The following is a 22,523-nucleotide window of genomic DNA, read 5'->3' as shown; positions in this document are numbered from 1 at the left end:
GTGATTTTCACCAAGATTTTGTCGTCTCCACGGTTCAGCTTCATCAAACATTGCAATGAAATCCCCCAACTCGGTCCGAGTCGCGATCGCTTTCGTCTCCGTGATCGGACGTTCACTCATTTTGCATGGGTATTTGACCTCTGAATGCGTTTGCCAAACAAGGTCTATAAATGTGCGATGTGAGAAGGTGGGTATACTCTGGCAGCAGTGTTCTTGAATCACCGAACAGTGCGACAAACAAAGCTGGGGAGATGTTGTACAGTCCTTCGTTGGCGGAAGTTCACGTGTCCATCCAGGTTGTTCATTCTTGTTAAGAAGTCAATGTTGAGTTGACGTGTGCTTGGTGTTCGAGAGAGACATATGAGAACAAGGGTGTTCCTGGCAGAGACCTCGGTGATACGGCTCGACTCGTCTCATCTGTTGTTAGCACGAACACCCATGTACACGCTACCGATGCCGGTCGAGGCCATACTCGAACCCATGTCACTTTAGCGGGCTTGACTTCACTGTAGGCCTGGAAAACTCGGAGGCCGAAGCTACTCCATATGATTTCACAACGATCAGTGCCCGAACAAATCGCACGGTTGCGTACGGACCTTCAAGGCGTGACAAACAAATTAATTGAATCGACAATGGTTTGAAGCTAAGGAAATTTCTTTGGATTAACTATCAATTTACTAGACTATTTTTTCTTGAATGACTCGATAGAACTCCGATGAACCATGCACACATTAAAATCATGGACTGTTTTCTTCTCTACTGAACTTCAATCAAAGCAGGACCGAACAACGCGGCCTTTGCCACAGCATCGACGTCGGCGAACGGACCGGCGTTGGAAGTGACGGCCGCAATCGTCAAACCGAACATCAAGTTCTCCGAGAACGGGAAGTTGGCCGAGAATGTCACCTTGCCACCGTCGTTCTGGGCTCCCTGGATAGGCACGACGACAGGCACGTTCTGCTGGTTGATGTAGACCAAGCTCAATCCTTGACCGCTCGCGTACTGGCTGTACTGGCCGGTCGCCTGGAAGGAGAATTGCAACTGCTGGTCCTGAGCTTGCACCTTGGGAGTCTCGAGGGTCAGGGCGCCAAAGATCGGCAAGGCGATGGTGTTGGAGTTGGGGCAGGAGCCCGGGACGACAAAGTTCTGGTTGAGGGCGGAAAAGGCGAATTCTCGCGCGGAGGCAGTCAGGAAAGGTGCCTGGCTGGGGAGTTCGCCGAGGATTTCACGGTAGAAGCCGTTCTGCTCTCCTTCCTGGCCGATGACGGCGGCGACACCGCGAATCAGACCAGCGTCGCCGTTCTGGCCAAAGTGGACCTGCACGTCACCCAGGGTTCCGAGAACAACATCGGTGAAGGTGGACGCCAGTGCGATAGCGTCTTGGAAGTTGTCCACGGGCGCATTGTACAAGCAAGGTTGGATCGGGCCGGCGTTGAAGTGAGCGAGAGCACCGTTGGCGTTCAGCGCGTGAAGCTCTTCCTGTGCGACGATGGCCGTGAGTGCTTCGATGATGGTCTCTCGAAGGTTCGCATCTTGGAACTGGTAACCGACAACGTTATTGGTGACATTGGATAGAAGCTCCGTGAAGTAGGCCACCTCGAAGATTTCGTTGAAGGCGATCAACCTCAGAGAGGTGAGATCATCGGCTGCGGGGGCAGATGGAGGAGGAGGGCCATTGGGGAGGAGACCGTGGGCTTGTTGCTCAATCTGCGTCAAAGCTGCTGAGGGGTTCTGGATGTTTGGGAAGCCATTCTGAAGAGGGAACTTGAATGGATTTGACCCTTGACTCGAAGGTGTCGCTGGTGGTGGAGGTGTCCCAGAGGTCTGCTGGGGAGGAGCTGGAGGAGCACCGCCGGTTGAACTGGGCGCCCAGGAACCACCAGATGATGATGGGCCGGCATTGCCTTGGTTCGCCTGGTAATCTTTGAGGTGCTGGGTTCTGTCTCCGTAGAAGACAGAACCTCGCTTCTCGACTGGAACTGCGGAGACGAGCGACGCAAGAGCAAGGGAGCCAACCACGGCGAGAGCCTTGTTGAAATGCATCGTGATTATATGGTATGGTATGCAACTGAGTGAATGTGTATTCAACAAAAACGAAAAAGCTGTTGCTTTGGTTTGTGATAGAAGTGGAAGGAGAGTAATAAGAAGGGTTGTAGTTGAGTAATAACGTGGGCAAGCGGAGCTTGATTAGGTGTATCTGTACGGAGTATGTAAGATCTCGTTTGCTTTTCTGAAAGAGCGTAGCTTGTGTGTTCTGTTTGAGTGAGACCTAGACACAAGCGAACGAGGGTCATTGGATTTTATACACACCGTACCACGTAGAACTCACCGTCGAAGTTAGAATATCGTTTAAGCAACGACCAAGGTCACCGAACCGGGGGCCGTAACGATGCTTAGGCATGAAGCTAAGATTTTGGTTCGATCTGGGGGCTGAGGGAAAGGGAGCAACGTGTAAATTGCTGTGCTGACGGGCTTGTGCACATTGGGTGGATGGCCAACCTATTCTTCGACCAAGATCCGTCCTAAGTTAAGATCTGCTCAGCCTGCTCGACCGGTGGTTTGGCCTCCATCTGGTCTGAGCTGTTGAGAGTAGAGGGTTTTTGTGAATCTGAGGTACTGTATTTGGGTACGAGGTATAGGATGCAACATGGACGGTTGCATACTCGCCAAGTGTCTGTGACACTTAGACTCCGGACAGGTGCACATCATGATCGAACGCGCTTATTGTAAATCTGTCTGCGGAACTCTCCAGTCGACAAATGAAGGGTCATCGGCGGGATTGTTCTACCGGGCATCTCGTCAGGTAGTCAAGGCGTGCTAGGACCAGGTAGCACGATGGTACGGAGTACTCTGCTGGCAAGGCCCTCAGTGCGCAATATGTCTGCCATCTCGATTGGGTCAAGTGCTGATGGAAGAGTGGACATGGAGAAAATAGAGAGATGAGAGCGAGAGTGAGAAAGTGAGCGAGTTTGGGACGGAGAAAGAAATCTCCGGATGACAAAGACCAGTCACTAAATTTAAATAAACGAGCGGCCAGCCAATGATCGCGGCCCATAGACAGATAAGCTCAACAAGGCTTTGGTGCCAAGGAGGCTTATACAATTGTTGCTATTCTTGGAACTGGTTGCTTTGCGCCCTTTTCTTCCTCTGCGGACAGCCTTGCAGCACGCGGACTTCGACAACATTGACGATGTTACACAGAGTATATTCTCTCGGAGGGCGAACTATGAGTTCCCTCCAGGTAGCACAGTGGCAGTCCAAGCGGCCGAAGCTTTGTGACTTTTTCAATTCAAGCGGCATTGATGGTCTGCAAGGCCTTCTCTTTCTCCAGATGGTCTGGTCCGACACTGGCACTATTATGTCGCGCGAACTGACACGATGCGACTATTTTTATGTCCTTGGAAATTTGCAGGGTGTGTAGGTAGGAGAGATGGAGGCAGACTCGCCTTGCTAAAAGGGCTGCTCGTACATGCGGACATAGAATGCTCAGTAAGGGAACAAAAAGATTTACTTGGATGACTCTTTCTGTCAATCTCAGACCTTACTCTTGCTGTTGGAGATGATGGGTTGCACATGGCCATGTATTCTCCCTCGTCAAGATACCTGTAATGGCTGAGTATCATTCGTTTTTTCTTCACCCCCTCACGGACTCTGAACGGGCTGCATCTGCTGATCTTTCGGTTCTATGCGGCCTTTGAACCTCATGTGTGAAGAATAACCGACCCAAGTAGCCGACCCCGCAATCACCTCACCAAAATACCTATGGCGTATGGAGGAGGTACTTGGACATATACTGTTCGGCGATTCCCGTCATAACAATCCCCGATCCCCCGCATCAGCTTCCGTAATCCACGATGTATTTCGTAAGTCGTGGCGGGAAGAAGAAGCTCAGGTCTATCCACGATTGTTTTCGGGATTGTTACACCCTGAAACGAGAAAGGGCTTATCATCACTATCATCATGGCGACTCAGACGACTACTACACATACATCGATTCCAAAATGGACACAAGTCACAGAGACGAAGCATGAGTGTAAGGATGCCCTCGGAAGCAGATCCACCATATAATACTAACCAAGGCATTCTGGCAACAGTGGACTGGGCTGATCTGGTCACTCTTGACCTCAGCAAGTTCGACCAACCTGGTGGAAAACAAGACCTCGCCGCTCAACTTTTCGACGCCGTGAACAGAATAGGTCAGTACTCCGTACATCCCCCACTGTCCCTGTGACACACACACACACAATGTCCAAGCACGTTCGTGAGAACTGATTTCGGAAACCCCCGCACACACCAACAGGATTCTTCTACATCACCAATTTTGGCCTGAGCCAAGACGAGGTCGATCGACAATTCAGTCTGTGCAAGCAAGTCTTTGAACTCCCCATGGACGAGAAACTCAAGTACCGGGCCGACCTCGAGAACGGCGGGTACAACGGCTACAAGCCTCTGGGGACCCGCGAGGTCAAGCCCGGCATCCGCGACAACACGGAGATCTACAACATTCCCAAATTCACCGCTGGGTACACGCGCGACCACCCTCCCGTCATCACGCGACACTGGGCCGAGATCGAAGGCTTCGCGAGACACATCCATTTCGAGATCGTCCGCAAGCTGCTCGTCCTCTTCGCCATCGTCCTCGAATTGCCCGAGGATTTCTTCCTCAAGAACCACCGGTACGACGAGAAGAGTGATTGCCATTTCCGGTACATGAAGTATCACCGTCGGACGCCCGAGCAGAATGCCGAATTGGACAACGTCTGGGTCAAAGGACATACCGACTTTGGTAGTTTGACGTTATTGTTTAGGTGAGTCTCTGGCTTTTGTTCTGCACGAGTGTCTTGTCAAGACGGTGGATTGTCTGACGGGTTGTCCCTAGACAACCCGTCGCCGCGTTACAAGTGCGCACCCCCGAAGGCGAATGGCGATACGTCAAACCTTACCCCGAGAGCATCACCGTCAACATCGCCGACGCCCTCCAATTCCTCACCAACGGGTTCTTGAAGAGCAGCATCCACCGCGTCGTCGCACCGCCGCCGGATCAAGCCGACATCGACCGCCACGGCGTCCTGTATTTTGTCAGACCCGAGGACGACACCGAGCTGGTCCCGATCGAGAGTCCCGTGCTCCGACGACTGGGGTACGACAAGGCTCTCGACCGGGCGACCGTCGGTCTGACGGCGGGTGAGTGGGTGAGGGCGCGGGTGGCGAAGAACGTCAGTCGGCAGGGCAAAGACGACGAGTCCATCATCAAGGGCGTCAAGGCCAAGTATTACGATTGATGCGGAAATTTTATCCAGAATGTACCACTTATGAGTCGAGATGACGATCCGATATCGACCTTCGAAGCGGAAGCATGTAGAATGTTTATGAAATGTTTTCTCATTGCATATACCCAGAGAACAAAGATTCCAAAGTGGTTTCACATTCATACCGATGTAAACCAATCAACGCCGTAAAAGTAGCAGAGTCTCTCAACTCTCACAATCATGTAATATCAAAGGTCAACCCAGCCATACACGGAAGCTTGTACTTTGCAATCTGGAAATGGAAAGTCGTCAAGATAAAGTGTCAACAACCCCTCGACTATTCGAATTCCTTCCTCGTATCATTTCTTTTTACGGTGGTGCTCGGTCTCACCGTACAGTTGTCAGTGCTCAGAGTTGCTGGGAGATACAGTACTGTTGCTGGTGGTCGGTGACGTTTTGGTTCTGAAACTCACTTGGATACCGTGTCTCAGTCTCATGTGTCTCTTGACCGAGTCGGGACGGATAGACGTGTATCCGCACACATGACATTTCTTCATGTCATCTTCGGTGAGAAGGCCATGCTCCCGCTTCTCATGTTGTTTACATCGTCGCTTCTCAGAAAAGGCCACGCCACATCCATCTTGGGAGCATCTGAACGGGGTGTCATGCTTGAGGCGATGTCGGTTTAGGTCACAGCGGCGCCGAAAAGATTCGGAACAGTCAGTACATCGGTACTTTTGAACCGAAGTGTGGGACTTCGGTGAGCAGGGTGTGGGTGAAAACGAAGATTGAGGATTGAAGTCGAATTCGGGAAAGAACCTAGAGACAACGGAGTCGTCCAGGTCAATGTCATTGGTGGGATACAGGACAAAGTCGTCAAAGTTGACATCGTCCAAGTAGTTCATATTGTTTAGAATATCGTAATCAAGGTCAGAGTTGGTCATTGTGGTGGACGTGTTTAGAACGTTGTCGGGGGTGGTAGTGGGCAGTGGCATTGGTCGTATGGTATGCATCGTTGTGGCCGTTTGCCAAAAGGCGAACGGTTGGGCGTGTGATATCGACGAGGTACGTCGATGAAGAGTTTTGAGGATGCAAGGCTCCGACAGAGGTCGACCGACGATGACGGGCCTAGATGATGTTGAGGATGTATGGGCGTTTCTTCCAACGCTGTCTGAATAATGGTGTTCAGGTTGTAGGCAAGTCCAAGGGCCAAAGTGCGCGAATCCGTGCTCGATGGCGAACCAGATGATGCGGCGTAGAATTGTCCGCTGAGAGGAGCATTCCTCCATCAGTTGACCTCTCTACTGCAAACAACGCGGATCGCAGTCGAGCCAACACTTGCTCTCTTTGGCAGTACCGGATTATCTTCTTCGTGTGCAGACGCAACGAAGTCTTGCTAGAACTCAATCTAGCTTCTGAACCAGTGTTCAGACTGGATTTTGATTCTACCATTTGGCGACCAAGCTCATGATGAGATTGTCTTCCAGGGAATGGCAATTGGTGGTTTCGCTCAAGCAGACATTGTACATCATGCTTGGTGAAGAATCGTCTCGTGAATGCGATACCGGGAATGATCCGTCTCGCATACTTCATGTCTACTTTTTGACCGTGATCGTCCTTCGACTCGACCTCTGGGTCGGCATCAGTAAACGGGAGGCCCATCTCCCGTTTACTGATGCCGACCCAGAGGTCGAGTGCAGTGCCGAAGTCTGTAAGCAAAAATTGAGAACGTGGTTCTCCTGCGAAACACAAAATATTCTCCGGTGAAAGGTCTGAAAGAGTTAGCCATTAGCAAAACGCCTAAATAGGCATATCTTCTGACCTTGTTGGACAGTCCACTTGTGAGAGATTGCTAGATATGAATGATCGACTGTCTTAAACACCTGTCTGATGGTCTGCAAACCATTCTTTGGGCAAACTTCCACCCTATCACCGACCTTTTCGAGGGCCTGGCCACCAATGCCTTGTTGCATGCTGATGTGAAGTTGATCTTGGAAGACATTCGGAAGAAAAGGATTCTTTAGTCGAGATGGCATACCGGAAAACTCCTTCTTTGCGTCGATCAACTCTTGCATATCTGCAAGCCTGGCGGCAATGGCCCCTCTAGTGCTTGTTGTGGTGACGCCCCCACGGTGTGCTCTGCGGGCTCGAGCAAAGACGAGGCGTAGGCCAGTGACAGAGGACCACGCCGCGTCGTCTCCATTGGAAACATTGGAAACTGTCTTCAGCAACTTCTCGGCAGTGGCTACACTCGACGAGCCACGGCCGCCGCCTCCGTCGAAGGATAGCAGTTTGATATCACCCTCGTACATGATGATACGAGAACGATGATTTCATCGATTCAATGGCTAGTTGTCTAGGCCGTCGGAATCTGGGGACATCAAGGGCAGAGAAAGCGCGCGACAAAGATGTGGAAACAGATAGAGGGTGGAGTTGGTAACGGAAGTATAGGATGAGGAGTAGGGGGGAGAAAGAAAGAGAGGGTAGAGGAGAGAAGAAGAGACCAGGCACCAAAGACTGGACGATGATGGCTTATGAAGGATGAAGCGTGTGGCCTGTGGCCTACAATCTGCTAAGTAACTAATGCAAGATAATGCGTCTTGATAGGTTGATACTCGCTCCGCCACTGACTCACAGCCAGGGTTGAGTATCAGGCGTTTGACTGACAGAATGATAATCGAAATGTTCCGCAGATCTCGTTCAAATGACATTGCCATATCAAAAGAATTTTTATGCAAGAACAACGAGGCTGAGTCGAGGTCACTCCACATTGCGAAACTCCTCGTTGAATAACGTCTATCATTCTCCGTATTCTCCTTCGACCAAGGTCTTGCTAAGAGTCTTTCTTGATATCATGGCAGCACTCACCTCAGGTAATGTCAATCAGCGCCGCAAGTGATGCCAGGATCCAAATATATTTCTACCCCACAAGGCTGCAGACAAAGGAAATCATCATGTTAGACACTGTCTTTGTTGCCAACAATTCTCCAGCTATGGGTGCATCGGACGATTTCCACCGAGTCTGTTCTGATGCTACATGCATCTAGAATCATATCGATAGGGACGAGTTGTTCTCGTTACCCCAAGATCTAACAAGATGATCGCAAACCACACGAATCCTCTCTTTAGCTCACCCGATGGGTTCGATTGACATTTAGGCACGTTTTCCCCCTATTGATAAAAGCAACGTCTTTTTTGTAAGAGAGTTCCTCCAAAAGCAACTTGAAACAAAGACTTGGCCGAACAGAGCCGAGCAGAGTACTCAATAAGACCTTCCAATAAATCAAAGACCGCAATCTCAAGTCGGTTCAGCCGCCTCCAACCTTGTACGAAACGGCCTCCCTACAACACAACTCAGATCAGGAACATCATTGCTAACATCATTGCTAACATCATTTCTAATATCAAGATGAAGATCACGACTCCGACCATTCTCTTCGCGCTGGCGTTGACCGCCGCCGCCCTTCCGGCTCCAGACGACACTGTCGGCGCAGAAGCCAGTCCAGCCTCCAGCACCTACGCCGCTGCCTATACGCCTTCAACTTATACCGACACAGACGTCAACGCCAATGCCGATAACGACACAGACACTGCAGTTGCAAGTGCGAGTGCCGGCGCCAATGCCACCTCCACCATGTCACTTCCAACCGCATCTGCATCAGCCTCCGCACCTCCTCCTTCGTCCTACGACGACATGTTCAATAACAGAGTCATCGTAGTCGATGACGCAACGTTCCTTCGCGCTCTCGAGTACGCTGCAGTTCATCCGACCGTGATTGGAGATGACAACGACAACGGCAACGACAGCGGCAGCCCCAACGAAAAAAGAGACAATGCTCTGCAACCCAAGGCGGGCAAATTGCCAAAGAACAAGAAACCCGAGATGGTCAGATGGTGCACCCCTCAAATGGACTACTGTACCACCTGGTACGCCCCGTACGGCTACTACGGCAACGGCAACGGCAATGGCAAGAGGGACGTGGAGCGACGCGCTCGCAATGACTGGCCTGACAGTGTCCGAGTGTGGTGTAGTAAACACGACGGACCGTGCGTGCCCATGGGGGAGAGGGAGTTCTGAAAAGTTTTCTCCTGTGGACCAAGAGGATAAAACATACCCATGGCCATTGACAAGTTACAAAAGAGAAGATCAAACGTTCCATCAAGACAGCCTCCTGGAGAAAAGAAAATTGAATCGAATTGTTTCTTCCATAGTAGCCCACCAACTCGGACAGCAACACAAGTGGTTGACGTCTACCTAGGTAAATAGCCATGTTCATCCGGAGCGAGTCAGGATACATACATCCACGCCCCGCCCTTCCAATATTGAATACCGTCCGTACGGGGTATTGAACTAACAATAACAAGTTCTTCATTCCGCATTCGGCATCCTGCACACTCCGTGCCTACTACCCTTGTTGGGCAGCAGGTTTCCCCAAAAGTTTGATGACCGATCTCTTCCGGTTCGCTTCAAGCCAATACGTGAGTTTGGCAAAGTCTTGGAAAGACAGGAAGTCTCTTCCAGCTTCCACACAAAAGCGACCCCAGTTGTTTAGTAATCGTTCCCTGACACGGAGTTTCAGATCCTTGCTCATTTTTCGAACCCAGTATCTCGTACCACAGCTGATGGACTACATAAACTCGAGATCATCGTCGGTCGATTTTTCTTTGCCCTTCCCCTTGTCTGTACTCGATTCGACACCTGCACCATTCGTGACAGGTACACCTCTGTCGTTTTCTCTGTTGCTGTTGCTCAACTTCATCGGCGTGCGTTGAGCTTCGGCCTGAATGTTTTTCAGGTACGCAAGTTCCTTTTCGCTCAACTCGACTTTCCCATCTTTGCCGAGTTGAAACTTGAGGTTCATCTTATCCATGACTTCCTGAGTAGCTCCGTCAAGCGGCGCCATTTCTCGTGCTTGCAACTGCGCCACCAGAGCTTTGTTTTCGGGGTTATCCTCCAGCAGGAATCTGATGCACATGATCGCGTGCTCTTTGATGTATGGATTACATCCTAGCATAGAATCCAGTCAGTCCACTCCCTACTTTACTTGAAGCTTAGCACATACCATCATAGTTCGTGCAACTCATAATTGTGTCAACGCCTCCATACTCTCTGATCTGGTTCTGCACCGTTGGAGACTTCCACACCAAACTTGATAGGACAAGAACAATGAGCTTCTTAAGATTGCGCCATTCAAAGTCGGCAGGCTCCTCGGCAACCTGGGGTGGTGGAGGAGATTTTGACATTGGTGGTGAAGGATCTGCGTCTGTGCTGGCCGCGTCTTGCGCTTTTTGCGTCACGGGATCCACGTCGTATGGCCGCTCGACGGCGACGGGTCCTGACGTTTGCGAAACCGACTCGGTCCCAATTTGTTTTGGACCATTTGGTGTTGCACTATTACTGGGCGGTGGCATTGTCTTGGTCAAGGGAACTTTGGCAATGCTATTATCAAGTTCCTTGATCAGAGTGACAAGATCGTAGACGATTTCCCACTGGACAAGGATATTTTTCCAGTCATTGTTCTCGGTCAGAACAGCAAAGAATTCGAGGAATTGATAAACCCCCTCATAAACCCTCTCCATGTCCCACAGATTAAGTGGGAAATCTTCAGCCAATGCAAGCCCTGCACGTATTTGTCCCTGAAGATAGATTAAAGCACAGGTCTCCGGTATGATGTTGCCCCGGAAAACAATGAAGATGTAGCGTACGGTCAGAACATCGACTCTGCTTAGAGGAGCAGGCACACGTGTCTTTGGGTGAGGTTGCTCATTCGAGTTTTGGACAACCGCCGCCGGACTGTATTTTGCACGGAAGATGTGGGTGAGAATCTTGATGACCACAGCTTGAGCAGGGGAGATGATATCTTTCGGTTGCCCAAAATCTGAATAGGCATGAGACATGAGTCCGTTTTTGAGGATCGCCTCCATGATCTGAACCATCATCTTGAAGTAGAATTCGTCGTCAGGGAGGTCCCACGCGGCAATGAAGATCAACAATTCTCGCAAGACATTCCGTCCCGCTTCCTGGGCTAGCAGAATATGACAGCGAACAGCTTGCATATTCTTGGTGCCGTTGCGCTCGCTTGCCTTTGAGCCAAAGTTGTCGACTATACCGGCTTGGATGATCATGGGTAGTGCTTCGATTTCCGTCGGCCCCAGTACCAGAGGCACGTCGGTGAGCAAACCTCTCTCTTGATCTCCGGAGCCACGGTAATCATCGTCTTCTTCATCTTCGTCTTCCATACTATCTTCGACGCTATCAACCAGGTCATCATCATAGTCTTCAGGATTGCCATCCTCATCATAGGAAATGTCACCATTCTCATCGACCATCGCACCTGACTCGTGCAACCGAGCCATGAGTTCATCTTTTGCTTCTTTAAGAGTGGCAGCCGCGGACTGCGCAGTTCTGGGCATAGTCAGATCCTCCTCTTTTATAGTCTGGTCTGCATCGACGAGTCCGCCTTCGACATTCAATTTTGACAGCGTATTCCATTGGGAGGGTCGGGTATGGCCATGATTGGACTCGCCAGTCGTAGCAGCCTTTTCGCCATCCAGTCCGCTCTGGGTGTTCACAGCCTCTTTGAACGGGATCTGACGGCGTAGCTGGGCCCCAACCTTGAGCACAGCTTCTGGTGCGGACTCCAATTGCTTGACTGTCATACCTGCCATTTTAGCCATGTCGCTTTTGATTCTGTCCATGACTATTTTCATTTGTGCCTGCTTCTCCTCATCTGCGTCTGTACTTGTTCCAGGACCCATCATGTCAAACAGGGCATGGATATCATCAATGTTGTAACCGAGTTTCTCGCTTGCTTCTCGAGGGTTCATTCGGGAGATCTGTTCGGCGGCAGATCGAATCATCTCTTCCCTACCGTTCACATCCTGATCGTTTGCGACACCCTCCGTCTCTGGCCCTTGGGAGTAATTCTCATCACTGTCATGTGCTTGCGCCTGGCCAAAGAGGTCCAGCCACAACACCAACTTGCGTTGTTCATTGTGCATGATGAAGTTGTGTAGAAATTGTAGGCATGTTATGAGTAGTCTCTTGTACAGATTGACGACCTTTTGCCACCGCTCTTCATTTCGCTGGTTCTGTTCCCCATCATAGCCTCGAGCCGTCACGCGGACACAGACATCGATCAGTTTGAGAATTTGTTGGTCAAACCCTTTGTCTGCAGCGAGGTTTTGAGCCTTCTTGGTCGTTGCTAAAAGGTTCCGTGCTATCGTACATAGATCATTTAGGCGTTCGATATCCTTTACAAGAGAGAGGTAATGTGCAGCGATCAATTCTGAACTGCTGCCATTGAAACTTGCGGCAGGTGGATTCTTCCAGGCGAAAGACTGCTGTTCCAATGCAGGTATGGCGACTGTGAGAACTTTGGTCAGGCCATCCCACACCTTAGGGTTGAATCCCAACGACGACCGGACATCACTCTCTTGGTGAGACTTGTAAAGAATTTGTTTTCCCGCAACTAGCAAATGCTCGAGCCGCTCTTCATCGATTAGTCCTCTGTTTGCGTAGTGGGTTTCGGTGCCAGCGAGAACAATTTGTAGAAGAAGACCTGCACTCATACTGATGTTGACTAAGATACATAGTCAAGCACTAGAGAATGTGGTCAAACAAGATTCTGTGTGGGCAAGAAATTCAACTTTCATATCAAGATCGTAGTTGAACCGCAGGCAAGACAAAGCCTCGACAGACCTTCCTCGTTTGAATTCTGCACGAAGAATTTTGAGGTTCGCCGTATAATTTCTCCTCTAATACGGTGGCTCAAACAGGCTTTGGACGCATATTTCTATGTACACCCTCTTCAATTGTTCCTGTTAGAACAGAATGTTCGATATGCAGTGCATGTGTAACCACATACCCTAGAATGAGTCAATATGATGACATCACTAGAGATCTTTGCCGACAAAGGGATTCGCATCTGCAACAGGTGATGCCGCGTTCTGCTCAAAAACCCACTCATTGTACGGTCTACGCGATGCCGAATGACAGGAGAAGAGCATAGAGGGCCCGAGTCTATCCTACGCCAAAGACGTACCTATAGACTAGCAATACACCAAGGCTCCAAAGCATGGGATCCCTTCGATGCATGAGGTACATTCCTCGCCGTGAGAGCACATACTCCTTTTTCCCACGGCAAATACTAATGATAGCCGGCAACAAAACAACTTTGCCGGTATAACCGAATCTGTTTTGGGGAGTGTAGCCATATGCGGGGAACCAAACACGAATATCAGTGCTACGAGACCGAGGACATTCTATGGCGATGTACGGAGTACGAATCTGACATATATCTAGACGAGAGAATCTTTCAATTCTGTGTAATCGTAGACTCTGACTCGCGAGACCTTCAGTCAAGATGTCCGCGTCTACATTAGCCACCATGGCTGATGCCCTGGACAGTACCCCAGCCAAACCAGCACTCAATGGGGATTCCGTCTACCATAATGGTGTCAACGGACATCAAAACGGGAATTTGAACTCAGAGTCTATTGACATACCATTACGACAAGCCAATGCTTGGACTCCGAGAAAGAAGCTTCGAATTCTCAGCGTCGGGGCCGGATTTTCCGGGCTACTTTTTGCCCATAAATTGCAGCACCAATATCCCGAGATGCAAGACCTAGTATCTCACACGATATACGAGGCGAGAGACAAGATAGGAGGAACTTGGTATGTAAACACCTATCCTGGTGTTCAATGCGATGTACCATCTCATATCTATGTATGTTCCACGCCCAATATGAGCTCAAATTTATTGACTCCAGTCAGGCATTCCCCTTTGATCCCAACCCTAACTGGAGCCATTTCTATTCAACGGGCAAGGAGATCCACGAATATATCCTCAGTACTACCAAGAAATGGAATCTAGATCGAGATGTCAAGCTCAACCATAGAGTCCTCGAAGCACTATGGCAGGAGGACATTGGACAGTGGAAATGCACCATACAGCATGGCGACCGTCAATGGGTGGAACACACCGATGTATTGATATCGGGACAGGGTATTCTAAAGTGAGTTGTCATCGAGAATCCCTCCTTGAGGTGTACTGATACGTTCTTCCTTAGCAAATGGCAGTGGCCTAATATTGAAGGCCTGCACGATTTCAAAGGCCACAAATGCCATTCTGCGAAATGGGACAACAACTATGACTACTCGAACAAAACGATTGGCGTCATTGGAAACGGCTCGAGCGGCATTCAAATAGTTCCTTCGCTTGCAAAGCTACCAGGAACGAATGTTGTCAGCTTTCAACGAAGTCCTACCTATATCTACTATCGCATGGCTCCCAGCAAGTTACTCAACCGTGACGATATCACCGGAAACCCTAAATATACTGAGGAAGATAAGCGAAGGTTCCGCGAGGATCCCGCGCACCTTCGTCAATACCGGAAGACACTAGTTCATAAAATCAACAATGCATTCAAGATGGTAAGATCAACTTTACTATTTTCTATCTCATATTGCTACTCGATAGCTGGACTGACGATGTAAAAGTTTATCAAAGACACCCCCGCCAACAAGGAAGTGAGCGACGATGCTCGCAAGCAGATGGCCGAAAAACTCAATCACGATCCGGAACTTTGCGCGAAGCTGATTCCATCCTGGGAATTAGGCTGTCGCCGCATCACTCCTGGTGAAGGCTACCTCGAGGCTTTTCTGAAACCAAATGTTCAGCTTGTTCAGCAGGGTGTCGTTCGTGTCACCGAGGATAGTATCATTGCTGCCGACGGCTCTAGCCACAAAGTGGATGTGATTGCATGTGCTACTGGTTTCGACGTCTCCTTCACTCCACAGTGGCGGATGATAGGACGAAACGGTGTGGATCTCGCCAAAGAATGGTCTGTCGATCCTGAATCGTACCTGTCTATCTGTGCAAGGGACATGCCGAATTATTTCATGTTCATGGGTCCAAACTCTGTCATCGCCCACGGCTCGCTAATGGAAAGCCTGAACTGGACGGGCGACTACCTGATCAAATGGCTAAAGAAGATGTGCACCGAGGACATCAAATCCATCGTACCCAAGTCGAAGGTTGTGGACGAGCTGATCACGTATGGCGACAAGATCCATAAGACACTTGTGTGGTCAGGCGGGTGTAAAAGTTGGTACAAGAGGAATACCGTGGACGGTCGAATCACAGCAGCATTTGCCGGAAGCGCACTCTTGTACAAGAATCTGATTAGTGAACTGCGCCCAGAAGATTTCGAAGTCGAGTACAGCAGTCCGAACCGGTGGTATTTCCTCGGCAATGGGTTCACGGAATATGAAATGGATCCAGAGAGCGATTTGTCGTGGTATATCGAACGCTGATGGAAGTCCCCGAGGGCCGAGGCCCCACGGTGTCAGCAATCGTGGTGATTATTTTGTCGTTTTCCCTAGATCGGTTTCTATGCAAGATTTACCTAGATCGTGGAATACATCCACCTTTGAAGACCTCTAGAAGAGTCATGGTGTTGCACTTTTTGGATTGAGGCATCAGAAAACAAGCACTACAGGCTCCAGAGATATCCATCGAGCATGATCATCATGGGACAGACCACAGGCGATGACCAAATGGAGTGTGATTATCGATGATAGACCTATTCATGCATGTACGGTTCCGGGTTTAGTGCATTCTGATTCTTTGCAAATCGAGCCCAGCGCACTAAGGCTTCGAAGTTGTCCATTGGAGATTCTGGAACCACCAGTACCTGTAGATATCGCTGCGACCACCGCTCCTGCACCAGTCTCGAGATCCACGACGGAGAGATACCTCGACCTGGAGACCCGAGCGTTCTGGGCAGCTGTCACATGGGATACGTCAAGCTCGATGATGTTGAACATCCGCTCTACCATCTCTTCTGGACTAAAAGGGGCTTGTCTTGAACCTGTTTGGCGTTTGACAAGAGGATTCCTCGTTGGTTCTTTTCACAGCAGGACAGCAGAGTGGCGTGGAAAAACAAGCTTCGAGGTGACTAAACAGGCCGCGGGTCAGATCATCTCGGCCGCATCTATATGTCGGATCTACACGTGGAGGACAATTGCAAGTGGGAAGGAAGCAATTAGGGAGGGGGTCGATGAGGATGACTTACCTCTTTCTTGGAAGGCTCTCCTCGATGCTGTTGATATCTTCAACTCTACCATAAGACCTCTGTTGAACAATTGTCAACGACAGCTCCACTTTCTCAACCAAGTCAACAGGTTGACTTGGTATGAGACAATGCTGCACTACTATCTGGGTATTCTGGTCCTGACTGATGCCTTGAAATCCGCCAAGCGTTCAGACTTGCTGTCGCAAGTGACAGAATCAAGCATGGAAGCCGAGTACGAAATTGTTAACGTTTTGAAAGTCGGTCTAGAGGCTGAATATAGCATCCAGAGACCACACATTCAAAACTCCAGCACTGACTCATCACTACCACCAGCAACGGTGTCGTTTCTCGCGATTGATCCATACCCACATCATGCATTCAGCACTACCCAGAAAACTGCTATAGAAACACTTCAAGGCAGATCCCGCCCAGTCGTTGGATTACATGGTGTATCTAAAGTCTGGGTGCTTCTCGCCGAGCTTATACTGCTCTTCCTGTGGTAGTGAGCGGAGATGATCCCGTTTCCCTGCCTTGCGCATCTTGTTCTCCATGCTCAAGAAGAACCACATAGTCAAGCAAACGACGCAACCGGCGGCTGCGAAACCGACGCACACAGACCCACCAGGCACATAGTATGGTTTGTCACTGTTGGGGAAGATCAAGGCCGAAATGATACCACCGACTTGACCCAGGGAAGATGCTGCAGCAGTGAGTGTACCTCGTTTCGTTCTACCAGCAACTTGGGCGACACTGTGAGGCAAAGAATTGAAACGTTAGCAAGACGAAAAAATCGAGACTTAGAAGGGGGAGAGAGAGGGAGAACTCACCCCCATGCAATGACCAGAGGTTGTGCAATGTATATTCCAATCGCACCGAAGTACAGACCCATGTACCTCACACGGTAGTCGTGGTGCAACATTGTGAACAATAAGCCGAGAATGGCAACGCAAAACCCAATCGCCACGAAGATGCCACGCCTGTTTAGGCGATTGGAGAGAGTCGCCACGGAGACCGACACAATGCCAGAAGCGATGCGGACTGGTGAAGTGAGGAGATTGGCCTTCATGCTACTCCATCCAAAGGTGGAAAGGATCGAAGGTTGGAACACAGTAATGGAGTATGCCGAAGTGCAGACTGCCAAGTACATCTGGAAGGCGCAGTCAGAAAAGTTCGTCACCTCATACGTACACACACACACAAGAAGAGTGTGGTACATCTGGAATGTGTAACTTACAAAAGCCGTAGCGATGAGTTTCCAGTCAAGAAGAGCCTTCCAAACACCATTGAGCTTCATCTTGTCCTCTTCATAATGAGCGTTTTCGATGGCAAGTTTACGAAGCCAGAATTCCTTCTCCTCGGGAGTCAGGAATGTCGACTCCTTGGGGAACGGCAGCAAGAAGAAGAATGCAATGATGGCGGCGAAGCAGGTCATTGCGCCTTCGATGAAGAAAATCCAGGACCAGCCAGAATAGCCGTTGGTGCCGTCCAGGGAACCGAGACCAGCTCCTAGGAGACCTGAGACGGATCCGGCGATATCGTTGGCCACCAGAAACCAGGCCAGTCGTGCACCGACCTGACGGCGAGTGTACCACGACCCGATGAGGAGCAAGAAGCCCGGAAACATGCCAGACTCGAAGACACCGATAAAGAGTCTGGCGGTGAGGAAGCCGCCAAAATTGGTGCAGAGGCCACAGAGTGTAACGGTCACTGCGTTTATGTGTGTTAGGTTTTGCTTTCCTTTTTTTTCCTTCCTTTTTGGTCCTGAGGAGATTCATATCGGACTTACAGCCAAAACCGAATGTCAATCCGGAAATCCAATACCTGGGCTTGATTCTGGAGATGATCATGTTGGCGGGAATCTTGAATATTCATGTTAGCTTGATGCAAGGTCAAGCAACGCCATCGACCTAGAACGGCTAGGGGACCAACAGCGACAATCCAAAAAAAAACTCACCTCGAATAGGATGTATGGAATGTAAAAGACCAGTGTGACAATGTTGAACTGTAAGCCGTGCATGTTCAAATCCCTTTCGAGATGCCACAGTTTGGCATTGCCAATGTTCACCCGGTCCAAGAAGCACAGACAGTAGATGAAGACGCAGAGTGGCAACAGGCGCAGGTCAATTTTCCAGGTGATCCTCCTCATCATGGCAGCATCGGCTTCGTCCTCTTCGACGTTGGACTCATGGTGCTCGAAGCTGGACTTGGCCAGTTCAGCCTCGGCCAGCTCAATCGGTGGAGCAGGAGTCTTTGGTTCTGACGCCATAACAATTTTTAACGGTGTTGCTATGGTGCCCGCGGCTCTTTTTCTTTTCCTCAGCAGAGTCGAGCAGAGCAGAATTTCAGGCGAGGTGTGGCATGATATAGCCCCGATTTATATACACATGACGAAAGAAGACGCCTCAAACCCCTAGAAGAGAATAGAGAATGGAGTCGAGCTGGTAGTAGCTGAACCTTTCACTGATACAGGTATGAATAATCGGCGCGGTCCCAGATTCGTCTGGTTTCGAGTGAGACGGTCTAGTTCGAGCCAACGTTCGCCCGCAATTTTCTTCTCACACCCCATGGGTCAAAGGAAAAAAGTCACCAAAAAGGTGTCTGAAATCTGTGGGGAATTGTCAGACCCGGAAACAACGGGGCGGAGGCGGGAGTCGGAGTCTTACTTCCTTGCCCGGCTAGTCGTCAGTGGAGTCAATCTCGAGTAGTTGGACGAGCTCAACACCCAATCTTCTTCACAAGCTTCATCGCCACAGCGGCTCGTGGTACAATTTACACTTTTGTCTGTCAAGGCTCCGACAGGATGGCTTTACAGGCCGGCATTGTGTTACTGGGATTAATGGAAAGCTACGTCCCGAGGTTTCTTCACCTTTTTGTCATTCCAGGGTAGCCCAGCCCCGAGAGCAGAACTACCTCATCCTCGGAAGCATGCAAGCGACCTTGAATTCAGCAAACCTAGCTATTCTGGATCAGATCATATTGTACCCCGAACGATGAATATAGCAATTGACCCTTGGTACTAGGGGGATACTTTATGGCCCCGGGTAGAATAGAGATTTTGTGCTCGACTCACGGGCACCATTACAGTATTTACATACTGCCATTCATTTGCATCGATACCTTTACAAACAGACCGGCAAACACTTCAACCTCTGGCAAGCCCAAATCAATCAAACCTTTTCATATCAACACCGGATTCTTGAAGACACTGTACGTTCTGAGATTTTGTTTCATCATGGCTCCAGCATTGGACGTCTACGACGACACATGTGCAGACAACTATCACAACCAGGCACTCGGCAAGACCAAGAGTGGGAAAACCCTAAAGATTCGAACATATCCCAAATTCGACACTTTAGAAGAAGAACGTCTTTATCGCAAGCAACATCTCGCGGCCGCTTTCCGTATCTTCGCCGACCGCGGTTTCGATGAAGGTGTTGCAGGACATATCAGTCTCAGGGATCCAATCCTGACGGACCACTTCTGTAGGTACCCAATTATATCACAGATGTGAGCCCAGTTCTATGCTAACTTTTGCTCCGTCAGGGCTCAACCCTCTGTCGATGCACTTTTCTCAAATCTGTGTCTCGGACCTGATACTGGTCAACGAAGATGGCGAGGTCGTGGTGGGCGATGAACCCATCAACGCCGCTGCGTTTGCCATCCATTCAGAAATCCACAAGGCTCGCCCAGACGTGCACGCGGCCTGCCACGCTCATAGCGTGTACGGCAAGGCTTTCGCCGCCTTCGGACGTGAGCTCGACATGATCACGCAGGACTCGCTCAGGTTCTACAAGAGCCACTCCGTTTATGACAACTTTGGTGGTGTCGTCCTCGACCGAGAAGAGGGCAAGAAGATTGCAAAGGCGCTCGGAAACGGCAAAGCGGTCATCTTACAAAACCATGGCCTGCTCACCGTGGCTGATTCGGTCGACGCCGCCGCCTTTTGGTTCATCAGCCTCGACAAGACCTGCCATGCCCAACTTCTCGTTGACGCTGCCGAGAACGGGTCTGGGCACAGGAAGAAGATCATCAGCGACGAGGAGGCCGAGTTCACGTACAAATCCATCGCGACAGACGAGAAAGGTTGGCTCTCGTTTCAAGGGTACTACGATGAACAGTTGGCAAAGACTGGTGGCTCATTTTTGAGATAAACTACGAGCGGGAAAGGTGACAGTAGTCGTGATGTATACAAGTAGGCAGTCAAGTATGATCACTATTTTGAGATGTCAACATTTCTTCAAGGCGATGAGATGCGTCTTCAAACAATATCGGAATGATACCTAATCTGGTATTCCTTATATAGGTAGCTATTTGGAACGGGAGAAGATGATATCCTCTCATAGAAATATTGTTTCATTTCATAATCTATCTAAAAAGCATACTTCATTCCTGGCTTTACAAGACTGATGATTTTCCTCTCGGTGAACTCTTCCACTCCTGCGATTCCTCCGAATCGACCGTACCCACTCGCACCTCCTGTCCCACCATTTGGCAATGTTGCTTCAATATAGACAGTCGGACCATTTACATGACAACTTCCAGCTCTCACTCTCTTTGCCACTTCCATTGCCCTTAACACATCCCTTGAGAAGACACTCGCGCAGAGTGAAAACTCGCTGTTGTTGGCTAACTCTACAGCTTCTTCGTCTGAGGATGCCGTTGATAGACAAATAAGTGGACCAAAACTCTCTTGCTGAAAGATGCTCATGTTAGGTGTGACGTTTGTAAAGACATGAGGAGCGACAATGGTTTTGTTAGGTCCTGTGGCCTTCGAATCTCCTAGAATCAATTTGGCACCCTCTTCGACTGCACGATTGATCATTCCCAATACCCTCTCGGCAGATTGGCACGTATACAGTCCCGACATTGACACGTCGGATTGTTCCAGGTGATTTCCATACTTGACTTTCTTGACGCGCTCGAGAAGTTTTGCTTGGAAGGTTTCGGCGATCGAGTCGTGGACGATGACACGCTCGGTCGACATGCAGATTTGTCCGCTGTTGGATAGAGCCCCGAACACGACCGACTCCACGGCATCATCGACATCGGCGTCGTCAAGGACCAGAACGGGAGCTTTGCCGCCACATTCCAAAACGCACTGCTTCATGCACGTCGCCGCCCAACCAGCGATGACTTTGCCGACCCTGTCACTGCCTGTGAAGTTCACCCGGAGGACCTTCTGGTGTTTGACTGCGTACTCTGTCACTGCTGCCGCGTCTTGAGGAGCCGTCGGGAGAAAATTGAGGCACCCAGCTGGAATACCTGCTTCCGTAAACGCCCGGACGACCAGATACTGTGACTTGGGACTGAACTCTGATGGCTTGAGGACCACCGTGTTTCCACATATCAAGGGACATGCAATCGCCCTTGCTGTGAGGTTCACCTATATTGACATGTATGAGTCAGTTCGCCGTGATGCCACATAAGAGGTCATCTAGTGAGGTAGTAAGAGAGAACTTACAGGAGCGTTCCAGGGGCTAATGGCAAATACAACACCGACTGGCTCTCGTGCCACTAGGATCGTGGTCCCGGGTCTGTCGGCAGGTACAATTTCTCCTTTAATATGCGTAACTAAACCTGCCGTTTCTCTCAGAATACCTGCTGTGGCGATGAGGTTGACCCTGATCCAGCTCTTCGTCGCAGAAACTTCCGAAGATAGTGTTTCCGGTCCATCTTTGTCCATGTAACTTTCGATGATGTCGGCGGCTTTTAACATGGTCAACCGTCGTGAACTCGGGGATGTTTGTGACCATTTCTTAAAGGCACCGTGAGCACTTGCAATGGCACTTTCATAGTCCTCGACTTGAGCTGCTGAACAATCGTACAATTTTTCTCCTAGCATGGGATTGTTCACAGAGAATTTGTGTCCTCCAGATGCAGCTCTGTGTTTGCCGTCAATGTATAATTGCATCTCCTCTTGAATGCAAAGCTCTGTATGACCGTTGACACCGTTCGTTGCTGAAGGCATTGTTGACGACTGGGATTATGGTATAGCTTTTCGACACTGACTGCAATCCTCCTTTCAGGAATATCTTCCAATGTAGACGATTTCCTGACACTTAGGGTTAGGTCCATGAGCCAGTGATCTCAACCACTTCACTGTCCGGAGGCATGTTCACTCTTGCTCCGCCTGAACGACATGACAAATTACCAAGATAATGGATTCTTGTGGATCAGCACCACGAAGCTGGC

At 49.9% G+C, this 22,523-nt stretch overlaps 6 protein-coding genes across 8 annotated transcripts; 3 read left to right on the top strand and 3 right to left on the bottom strand.

The window, feature by feature from the left end:
- Positions 1-648: 648 nt before the first annotated feature.
- PV06_07015 lies at positions 649-2,960 on the bottom strand. 2 transcript variants are annotated; one of them, XM_016408194.1, is made up of 2 exons: positions 2,311-2,960; positions 649-2,254 (listed from the first exon to the last, which is right to left on the bottom strand). In XM_016408194.1, exon 2 carries the CDS (start codon positions 2,041-2,043, stop codon positions 757-759), a length of 1,287 nt encoding a protein of 428 aa, XP_016261674.1. In that variant the 5' UTR covers positions 2,044-2,254; positions 2,311-2,960; the 3' UTR covers positions 649-756. The 2 variants fall into 2 exon arrangements, with proteins under 2 accessions (XP_016261674.1, XP_016261675.1); XM_016408195.1 differs by having other exon boundaries at positions 649-2,430; positions 2,500-2,960.
- Positions 2,961-3,889: 929 nt separating this feature from the next.
- On the top strand, positions 3,890-5,282 carry PV06_07014 (uncharacterized protein; the record flags this gene model as incomplete). The annotated part of the gene is made up of 4 exons (XM_016408193.1): positions 3,890-4,033; positions 4,095-4,196; positions 4,301-4,808; positions 4,880-5,282. Exons 1-4 carry the CDS (start codon positions 3,961-3,963, stop codon positions 5,280-5,282), a joined length of 1,086 nt encoding a protein of 361 aa, XP_016261673.1. The 5' UTR covers positions 3,890-3,960.
- An 81-nt stretch (positions 5,283-5,363) lies between these two features.
- PV06_07013 (uncharacterized protein) lies at positions 5,364-6,900 on the bottom strand. The gene has a single exon (XM_016408192.1). The coding sequence runs from the start codon at positions 6,536-6,538 to the stop codon at positions 5,651-5,653; it is 888 nt and encodes a 295-aa protein (XP_016261672.1). The 5' UTR covers positions 6,539-6,900; the 3' UTR covers positions 5,364-5,650.
- A 1,159-nt stretch (positions 6,901-8,059) lies between these two features.
- Positions 8,060-9,620, top strand: PV06_07012. Of its 2 annotated transcripts, none has more exons than XM_016408191.1 (2): positions 8,060-8,407; positions 8,659-9,620. In XM_016408191.1, the coding sequence occupies exon 2, from the start codon at positions 8,659-8,661 to the stop codon at positions 9,325-9,327; it is 669 nt and encodes a 222-aa protein (XP_016261671.1). In that variant the 5' UTR covers positions 8,060-8,407; the 3' UTR covers positions 9,328-9,620. The 2 variants fall into 2 exon arrangements, with proteins under 2 accessions (XP_016261671.1, XP_016261670.1); XM_016408190.1 differs by having other exon boundaries at positions 8,060-8,575.
- On the bottom strand, positions 9,408-12,880 carry PV06_07011 (uncharacterized protein). Its single transcript, XM_016408189.1, has 2 exons — positions 10,313-12,880; positions 9,408-10,257 (listed from the first exon to the last, which is right to left on the bottom strand). The coding sequence occupies exons 1-2, from the start codon at positions 12,819-12,821 to the stop codon at positions 9,878-9,880; spliced, it is 2,889 nt and encodes a 962-aa protein (XP_016261669.1). The 5' UTR covers positions 12,822-12,880; the 3' UTR covers positions 9,408-9,877.
- A 759-nt stretch (positions 12,881-13,639) lies between these two features.
- PV06_07010 (uncharacterized protein) lies at positions 13,640-15,570 on the top strand (the record flags this gene model as incomplete). The annotated part of the gene is made up of 4 exons (XM_016408188.1): positions 13,640-13,981; positions 14,029-14,270; positions 14,325-14,688; positions 14,755-15,570. The coding sequence occupies 4 exons, from the start codon at positions 13,640-13,642 to the stop codon at positions 15,568-15,570; spliced, it is 1,764 nt and encodes a 587-aa protein (XP_016261668.1).
- Between the last annotated feature and the right edge of the window lie 6,953 nt (positions 15,571-22,523).

The sequence above is a fragment of the Exophiala oligosperma genome (assembly GCF_000835515.1).
Source record: "Exophiala oligosperma strain CBS 72588 unplaced genomic scaffold supercont1.6, whole genome shotgun sequence".
Taxonomy (NCBI): Eukaryota; Fungi; Ascomycota; class Eurotiomycetes; order Chaetothyriales; family Herpotrichiellaceae; genus Exophiala; species Exophiala oligosperma.
Note: the sequence above shows the minus strand (reverse complement) of the source record. Positions and strands in the feature narration are given on the sequence as shown.